We start from the raw sequence: 10,139 nt of genomic DNA, 5'->3' as shown, positions 1-10,139 counted from the left end.
GATAGAGCGGTGCAGGTTTTGTTTATTATGTCCCTAGAAGAAAAAATATATAAAAAGTCCATGAAATATTCCTGTTTTTGGAGAAAGCAGCAGCAGCAAAGCCTGTCTGAGCACAAACTGAGAGGGTCCAGTTCAGGGGGGGAAACCCTTTTGACTCGAATTAAGGGGAGGCATACATGAGAAGAAGAAAAAAAAAAAAAAAAAAGAGAGAGGAAGGAAGGAAAGGAGGAGGAGGAGGGTTAGGAGAGGAAAAGTATTGGCGGTGCCAGACGCAGCGGCAGTAAGAAGCGTACGTACGTGCTTTATCTTAGCGGCTGTGAGAGTGTGTGACGTGATATTGCAGCCTTGCTCCTGGAGCTCTGCAAGCACACCACCAAGCAAAGCGCGTCTATTTCTCTTCTCTGTTGTAACTCTCACTAGCCCCCCAACATCTCACATCCACCCACTACGGATCTTTGTGTTTTTTCTCCTCCTCTAAACCCCCTGTTTTTTTCTCCAGAGGAGGGGTCTTGCTTGCTGCGCGTCTTTGCTGGAGAGAAACCATACCAGTGGCAAAATAGAGACGTGGAATTAATTGATGGTAATACAGTAAGAATTCTTCTTTTTCATCACTCCAAGAATTTCTCTCTTTCTCTCTGTGTGTGTCTCTCTCTCTCTCTCTCTCTCTCTCTATCTCCCTCTCTCTGTCGTGTGTTGTGTGCGCTCTCGTTTTGATGGGAAAAACCCAGAAGAAGAAGAAGAAGACGGGGGGGATATGAGCGGGCACACCGGAGGAGTGTAAACGCATTTTATTTTCATCCATTTGAACCATCATCTTGTTGCGCCGGACTTCTTCTTCTTCTATTTGTCTGGAATGGGGATGAGTATCGATTCACTGGAGCTGGGCTGCAGATTTTATTTATAAAAAAAGGATGTGGTCAAGTATGTTGGAAAAATAGCCATAGCTTCCGCAGTGTAAGGTAAGAATAATATTATTATTACTAATATTATTGCATTTTCATGTGTCATCCCTTCAGTTAAAGTTTAGCCTCCTCCTGTTAAATATTTCTATATTCAAACATGATGGCTTTGGGAGCTTTTCATCCGCTCACCATTAAGTCCAGGGTGCTTAATTTTTTTTTTTTTTAAAGAGCTGATCTCTCTCTTAAGAGGCACAAAAAAAATCACTTTAAAGCGTCGAACTGACACTGCATGAGATGTGCAGCTCCGTGTGTCTGTGTGTATTCAGATGTCCTCCCAGAGATCAAATTGCTCTTTAGAAATAAAAAAATCTGCGTCTCTTGACGACCGATTTCTCATCTCCCAGAATACAGATTTTTAATCCGTGTATAGCCATGAATCATATGGATTTATCGCGACTAAAGAGCGCCGATCCTTATGTAACTCATATGTTATCCAAAATGTGGTGTGACGCGCAGTGTTTTATCATCCAAAAAAAAGAAAAAAAACGAGGGTTAGAGGAGAAGTTAAGAGTGAGAATTTATCTATTATATCTCTATATGGTATCTATAGCCTACTTGGGATTTCAACGCCCACACACACACACAGTTTGAGACACACGCACACACACACACACACACACATGCACGTTTCTGCTGTGACACTGCTCACAGCTGCATAGCCTGTAGGATTAAAGCAATCAGGACATCGCATTGCATTCTCTCTCTCTCTCTCTCTCTCTCTCTCTCTCTCTCTTTCTCTCTCTCTATCTTGCACGCGCACACACACACACACACACACACACACACACACTAGACACACACTCACACACTGGCTCTTTATCAAATTGCATTGTCAAATATGTCAAGCCCTGAATTTCGGAGAGACAGGCAGCCAGGTTTGGTGTATATAGTGGAGAGAATTGCGCGCAGAAAGGAGGAGGAGAAGAGAAGCCATGGATGGATGGATGGATGGTGACCATGCAGGCGCACAAGCAGAAAGACATTTTCAGTGTGTGGAATTTGTCTTTCTCTCGTTATCTAACTGTCGTCAGAGGAAACAAGACTAAATCACGAAGAAAACAGCCTGATTTGAAAACGATCCTATGCGTAAAAATGCTCCACTGCATGCACTTCTTTCACTGTTCTGTCTTTTCATGTCAGATATATTCTATAAAACAGCTATATTTGAATGCCTCCAGGGTATTGTGCCATACCAAAATACGACCCAATTAATAACATCTAAATGACTCACATTACTGCACCCCCCACCCCCCCACCCCAAAAAATAAATAAATAAATAATGACAGAAGCAACCACAAGGTGGCAATGTTTGCACAAAATATAGTAATGAGGGAGGCAGGATGGAGATGCAATAGACATGTTGCTGAGGTTAACGTGGCGTTTTTTTTTTTGGGGGGTGGGGGGTTTCTTCATTTTCATGGGAGGACGTGATAAGAAATGTGTGAAGCGCATCAATCAGACTTCATAGATGATCTCTATCAAGGTATGATTGATGTGCTTGTCCTTAAAAAAAAAAAAAATCCCTTTGTGTGACTCTCTCCGTCTCTCCCTGCAGGCCAAATGACATAGGATGAAGGCTGTTCGAAACCTGTTGATTTATATATTTTCCACCTATCTTCTGGTTATGTTTGGATTAACTGGTGCCCAAGATTATTGGTGTTCCACTCTGGTCAAGGGGGTCATTTATGGATCGTACTCGGTGACTGAAATGTTTCCTAAGAACTACACAAACTGTACATGGACGCTGGAGAACCCAGACCCTACCAAATACAGCATCTACCTGAAGCTATACAAGCGAGACTTGAGCTGCTCTGAATATTCTTTGCTCGCTTATCAGTTCGATCACTACTCGCACGAAAAGATCAACGAGTTGCTGAAGGTCAACGAGTCTATAGTGTACCTGTGCGATTCGAAGAATATTTATGTGTTCTTGCTGTACGACAAGAACTTCGTCCAGCTACGGAGAGTTTTCCCTTACGATTATAACGGATTGACGCCGCAGAAGCTGGATGAGGAGGAGAAGTCGAACGTGGAGTTCTTGGTGTTGAATAAGGCCAGCCCCAGCCAGTTCGGGTGTCAAGTGCTTTGTACATGGCTGGAAAACTGCCTGAAGTTAGAGAAAGGGACGGTGGAGACGTGTGGGATTGTGTACACCAAATGCACATGTCCGCAGCATTTAGGCGATGGAGAATCAGAGAACGTGCTCATGCTCAACAACGTGGTTTTACCGTTAAATCCACAAACGGAGGGTTGCTTGTCGCCTCAACTACAAGCTGGGCAGGTCTGCAATCTGAGTGCAGAAGTGAAACGGCCTCCTAAGGAAGGTGAGTATCCTGTCATCTCCCTCGTCTATGCTGAAATAGATTTAACAGACTTAATGGACTATATACTGTATGCATAGATGAGATGGTAACCATGTCAAATGTGCACGTCAATCACTCCCTTCTCTGCCCTTACTGCATGTTTGAAGCGTGATGGCCCATGAAACAAAGAGCACACATAGATACAATATAGACTGCAGTTGGCTCAGAAATGTGTCAACTTCTATAGAACAAAGCTGCCAGAGGAGTTGGGTGTAGTAATGACCACAGCAGCACAAATCAAAACCACCCACAGTACAGGGGGTCTTTCATTTGGTTGGACTGAATTCCAAAATCATTGCTGTGAATTTAAAATGGCTGTTTTTTTTCTACACATCAGCACAGAGTTAAAATGGCTGCAAATCAAAAGATATATATATTTTTTTGTGTGTTATACATTTATGTCAGTCGTCATCCTTACAAAGACCAACATTGGCCAATATGGACGCATCCTTCGGTTTTTATTGGCACCTATGTCACGTGGAACGACAGACGCAGCAGCGTCAGATTGCATCACTTTGTTCACGCAATGCAACATTTAAAGAGTTTTGCGCTTAGTCAAATCTCTAGCAAATAATAATTAAAAACATTTATTGAATAAAAGAGTAGTAGTATTTTCAAAGCAGCTCAATCACTGTACATAGAGATGCTACTTGTCCAGTGTTGCCGTAGAGCAATGCAACGTGTTTTCACTATATGTTGGCAGCCCGGTCACAAGAAAAGGCGTTTGAATGCCACGATAATGTGCAAGGCATTTAGCGTGCAAAACGAACGCCTTTCTGGCTTTTGCCGTGTCCATTTGTACGCCATGTAGTCTGTACTGAGTCCAATGTAAACATATCCGCGTAAATACGCTACGATCAGAGCTAGTGACGTATAATAAAAAGCGAAGAAAAGAGCGCTTATGGCGGGCAGGTGGGAGGGGAGGTAGATGGGTCCAACAAACACACAACATTTAACCAGGAGACCGTTGTTCGAGACCGGTGTTTTGTTTTGTAAGTTACAGTAGTCACTGCTTTTTGGTGATGTACTTATTTTAAACCCAACCATGACGCTTTTTCCCAGACCTAATTAAGTGGTTTTGTTGCCTAAACCTAACTAAGTGGTTTTGTTGCCTCAACCTAACTAAGTGGTTCTGGTGACGAAACTTAAGTGAGTGGTTTTGGTGCCTAAACCAAATAAGTGGTTCTGGTGCATAAACCTGACAAATTGGTTTTGGTGCCTATACCTAACTAAGTGGTTCTGGTGCATAAACCTAACTAAGTGGTTTTGGTGCCAAAACTTAAAGTGAGTGGTTTTGGTGCCATACCTAAATGAGTGGCTTTGGTACCTAAACCTAACTAAGTGGTTTTGGTGCCTAAATATAAGTGAGTGGTTTTGTTGCCTAAACCTAACTAAGTGTTTTTTGTAGCTAAACCTAATTAAGTGTTTTTTGTACCTTAACCTAACTAAGTTTTTTTTTTGTTGCCTAAACCTGACTAGGTGGTTTTGGTACCTAAACCTAACTAAGTGGTTTTGGTGACGAAACTTAAGTGAGTGGTTTTGGTGCCTAAACCAACTAAGTGGTTCTGGTGCATAAACCTGACAAATTGGTTCTGGTGCATAAACCTAACTAAGTGGTTTTGGTGCCAAAACTTAAAGTGAGTGGTTTGGGTGCCTAAACCTAAATGAGTGGCTTTGGTACCTAAACCTAACTAAGTGGTTTTGGTGCCTAAATCTAAGTGAGTGGTTTTGTTGCCTAAACCTAACTAAGTGTTTTGTGTAGCTAAACCAAATTAAGTGTTTTTTTTTACCTAAACCCAACTAAGTTTTTTTTTTTACCTAAACCTAACCAAGTAGTTTTGGCGCCTAAACGCAACCAAGCGGTTTTGGTGCCTAAACCCAACTAAGTGGTTTTGGTGCCTAAACTTAACTAAGTGGTTTTGGTGCCTAAACTTGACTAAGTGGTTTTGGTGCCCAAACCTAACTGCGGACTTCACCATACTTTTGTTGCGTGGTGTACAAATGACACGCGAAAAGGCTAACATGTGTCATCTTGACATGCAGAATTTCCGTGTAATGTCCTGCTATTTATACGCCTTCCAGTGAGACCGGGTTGATGTTGGAATTGAGCAATAATTTACATCTAGTCAAGAGCTTACAGGAGAAAATGGTGTTATCAGCAGTTGTAACTCACACATGTGCACAAGTGCATGCTTTACATCCACACACGTTCACAGGTAGACAGCTGAACGAACATTTAAGAGTAAATGGTAATGATACGGTCATAATGATTCTGTTCATTAGTGTCACCGGGTAGCAGGGGGAGTTTTTTGTAGTTAACGCGCTCGTGTAGCCCTTTGAATTACAAAGGGAGCCCTTCTTGACACATAGCTGCTTGCATTTTAACAGATAGCAGAGGAAAAAAAAGCCCAGAGGAATATGCTGCATACTACAGAGGTGAGGTGCGTTTACCGTGAGACATAAAGGAGGGGCATTCATCACAGCACACCGAACCAAAAATAATGAGTCAACCTTTAGATTTTTGGGGAGAAAAAAATAATGATAGCAGGAATGTTATGGAGCTATCTCCCTTGTGGCACTTACCAAAATAACAGTTGCTATAATAACACCCTGGAGAACAGGTGGCAGTTTTCTAATCAGGAAGAGCAGGTGAACATTCGATTGTTCAGCTGTTTGACTGCTACATCACATTTTTAGGCATGTTTTTGAAACACATTCATACAGGACTTTTTTTTTTCTAGAAATTTTAAACCTAGATACTACTAAGCCTAAGGTATTTTTAATGCTTTTATAAGAGTTACTCTTGCAAATTTCCACATGATTTATTAAGTGGCTAGCCTCCATCAAGTCGGATGATGAACTCATTTGGAGTATCGTTCAACCACCCTTCTACTAGAGCCCTTGAGCAATAATGCACACAGTTTCTGATTCAAACTACTGTTACAACTCACCCTGCAGTCAAGTAGCATCACAAAGTATGACTCAGCTGTGTGTTTTTTTGTTAGATAATTTCATCATTTCGCAAATCTCATGTTCAAATTACAATTTACTGGGAAGCATTATGCTTATTTCCACACAGGAAAAGTCTCTGCTCCAAAATAACATTTGACATTTTTCTATCAGCATGTTAATAACGGCTTAAGAGCACAGCTTATTTTTTTTTTTCCCCTCTCAGAAGATTTTCCACAAGCTTCTATTTATAGAGTCAGTTGATGGGAGGTTTGAATAAATCCGTTTTCATCTGGATAACGGGGAGATCACCACTGGGTTTAAAAGAGCACTGTGTCTCCTGTGGCATCACGGTGACAGAGCGTGGGTGTTCCTGATGAGGAATAAAGCATTACAAACAGTCGACAAGGGCTCCATTTGATAAAATCGCTCGTCTTTGATCTTCTCAGTTCCTGGTAGAGGACGGCTTCAGAGCACATCAAAGAAAAGCAGGGCTGGAGGTTGTGTACTCCAGCCACGCCACTGAAATGCCCCTCCAGTGTTTCACAGACTGAGCAGGACAACATTTTAAAGGTTAAAGCTCTTAACTATTTAAGGTGATTATGCAGACAAAAGGACGGGACCTCGTTCCTTGATATTGTGACATTTTAAAAAACCAGAGCGACACGACAAAATCCTAAACAGATGTACTACTCGGATGACTCATTTATGCAGTTTTATTTTTATCCCATTCTCCCGTTTCATGAATAAAAGTTGTAAGGAGACAGCTCAGTGGTGCAGTGGCACTCGCAGCAAGACAGATTTAATTCTTTGTCTATTTTTTTTTTTCCTCTTTGTGTTCGCGTGGGTTTCCTCCAACAGCCTACACATGCAAGTCCAATGGGCTGATGACTATGAGCTGCCCAAAGGTGAATGAGTGACTGTCTGTGTTAGCTCAGTGACGCCCTGGTGACGTGTCATGGGTGCTTTCTTGCTTTTAATCCAATGAAAAAGCTCCAGCTAGTGTGCATCTGGAATTTTTGAGTATAGAAACAAATTTAAAAAGTTCTAAATTCCAAATTCTAAAAGCAAGGTAGAAAATATTTTTGCATATTCTCAATACCGTCACAAATTTAAATATCAAGTGCATAAAGAGGCATCCAGATAGAAACTACAACCAGACATTTTAGAGTTCTCACCCACACATCTGTTCTTTCCCTGCCCAATCCTGTGCAGATGCCTGTGTTTACATGTATGCAAGCTTCAAATCCTCAAATTCACTATGCACCGTTCAAATCATCCACAAATTGCACTTGGCTCCAGGGAATAAACAACATCATGAGGCATTGTCTTGTTATGTGGCTCAGCCTACTAGTCCGCCCTTGGCTAAGTCTTTGTCTCAGTCTTTTGTTTCGTTTGGTTGGAACTCGCCAGTTCTCAAGGATCGGGGTCAAGGAGTCTCATTGTTTGAGAGGAACGTGTCCTCTAAGGAGTTCACTGTTAATGAAGCCTCTAACTGCGACGTCCATGTCCGGATTCCTCACTATTACATGACGACTGTCTAGTAAACCTTTCTGTTCCCTAACATATTGCTATTGTTTTACAAAGTAATTCTGTTAAAATGAAAAGGGTGATCCTTTTTCATACAAAAATCATTTTGGTTCTGTCAGATATTTCAGTTCATGTCTCTGCCCCTACTTCCCATTTCCGTGTTGTCATTGATTTATAGGTAATAGTGGGAAAAGGTGATAAATGTGACGGTGACAGCAAGATGCTTTCTGGATGATAAAGGTTTATAATTTCTTCAAAAACCCGATTAGGCTACAAAGAACTCCTCATATGTATGTAAAATATACAAATACATATTTTATGATCCCACAAAGTGGGACTTGAAATTCATTCTTAGTACAAGAAGTAGGCTAGAAATGACTTTGACTTTGCAGATCTGAGTCCCCATTGAAAATTGTTCACACTTGAATGATTTGGCTCTTATGCAATATGTATATAACATATCAATTCTTTATTTCCTTGCTCTGTTTGACATAGGTGATTTAATGGAATGTAACTGAACATGTCATTACTGCAAAACACCACCAACATATCCACTTAAAGTCTACACGCAGATGCTTATTTGTGCAGATGCAGATGCTTATTTGATCATTGCGGTTTCCGACGACGCAGAGCGTGAGCCATGTGGAAAATGGCAATAGGATTTTATTGGCAAATGAAATGTGTGTGAAGCGTTCTAATGCACTGTCACCCGCCAAAGTCCTGAGCACTGCAGCAGCTCAGCCTAGCTGCCTCACATAGTGAGGCCTTTTATTCACTTTGGATCTCAGTCAAGTCACTCAGTAGTCACACTGCATTATGCTCACCCCCATTGTTCAGTACACTTGGAGGCCATTTTAGTTCCAATTCAGTGAAGGAAAGAGCTCAGCTCAACAGCACAGACTCTGTTTAATCTTAGACGTGCATTATTTGTCTTTAGCTATAGTAAATATCTTGAATATCCCATGTCCCTATAGTCCCCCTGGGCTACGTTATTCCACCTTTTAGCCTACTGTAAATATTGTTCTCATGTTCTGCCCTTGTAGTTTTAGATACAGTATTTTCTCCCTGGTTTTGTAGCTATATCTTCTGTATTCAACCTCCTGAGGCAGCTGTGTTGAGATGGAAATGCTAAAGAAAGTTGTTAAGGAATGAAAGGTCAACACAAAAAGCATGGTAGACTGTAGGACCCTGAGAATTAGCGCGAGTGCCAGACATTGTCTTTTCCATTAACTGCGTATTAAAGGACAGCGTGGAACGATTATGTTTTATGCTGTAATCAGTTACACAGCTTTGGGTTGATTCCAGTCAGTTTTGTGAAATATATACAGAAAAACTGCTAAAATGAGGTCAAACATGAACCGCGATCTGCAAGACGATGTGATTCTTAGGAAAGGATAATGAAGACTGGAAGTGAGTGGCTCAAAAACACACATATATATAAAGTGTATATTCTTCAAATGGCCCAAGTCGCTGTTTCTGGGTATAAAAATTCATGAGGCTCTGAGGTGACTCCTAAGTCATTTTACACTAAGATATAAAACCACAAAAAAACTGTTGCCATGTTTAAAGTTCTGCTTAAACCACTCGCACTGTCACACATGGATGCAAATGGGCTCTTTGGAACCACAAAAGTCTCCGTTTTCCCACCCATTACAAATTTATGATACAATAAAGTATAAAGTCCACCACATGAGGCTCGGCACGGTTATTATTTTGCACTGCAAGTTAAAGGATTAAAAAGATAAAACGTGTACTTGTTCAGTTATATGTATAACACCAAAAAGCACTTTCTGATAATTGCTTTATTAAAAAGGCCCTGAAAACCTAATTCCCCAAATAGCCACTTACAACAAGAGATGGGGTTCAACATGAACAATAAAATTATCTGCCAAATTACAATTAGTTTTGGTTATTTCACAGGGCTCAGTCAGAAAAAAAAGGTGATGTCATGTATTTCTGTGCACCAATCACAGTTAAGCAACATTTTAATTAAAATCGGATGACGTTTTGTTAATGCTGCCTGTCACTCAAATCGAATCAATCCACATCAGGCTTTAAATAGCAACTAATATAATGTTTAAAGTCAGGGTCTGAAATCAGCACCCGCCAAAAGCAAGTAAATTGTTGGCAGTGGTTGGTAAAATCATCAGGCCATCCGCCACTTTGGCAGACAGGGAAAAGGCGAGGGATGGGAATCAAGAAACGGTATTTGTCCTTAACCTTGGAATTACATGCCTCCGTGACTATCAGTTCCTCTCATCGATGCTTTCGTGGCGCTAATAAACCTGAGGGACACACCCTATTATTTCCCTGATAACGCTACATTGTGAACAAC

General features: G+C 41.0%; 1 protein-coding gene across 4 annotated transcripts in view; it reads left to right on the top strand.

The window, feature by feature from the left end:
* The first annotated feature begins 245 nt into the window (after positions 1–245).
* adgrb3 (adhesion G protein-coupled receptor B3) overlaps positions 246–10,139 on the top strand; it is a 136,623-nt gene continuing 126,729 nt past the window's right edge. For 2 of the 4 annotated variants that reach the window (XM_074646363.1, XM_074646362.1), the window contains exons 1-2: positions 246–959; positions 2,518–3,286. In XM_074646363.1, the coding sequence (XP_074502464.1) occupies positions 2,533–3,286 (754 nt within the window). In that variant the 5' untranslated portion in view covers positions 246–959; positions 2,518–2,532. The remainder of the gene's footprint in view (positions 960–2,517; positions 3,287–10,139) is intronic. The other 2 variants (XM_074646361.1, XM_074646360.1) reach the window with 1 other exon arrangement.

Source organism: Sebastes fasciatus, chromosome 9 (genome assembly GCF_043250625.1).
Source record: "Sebastes fasciatus isolate fSebFas1 chromosome 9, fSebFas1.pri, whole genome shotgun sequence".
Taxonomy (NCBI): Eukaryota; Metazoa; Chordata; class Actinopteri; order Perciformes; family Sebastidae; genus Sebastes; species Sebastes fasciatus.
The sequence above is the reverse complement of the archived record's forward strand: the minus strand, read 5'-3'. Positions and strand labels throughout refer to the sequence as shown.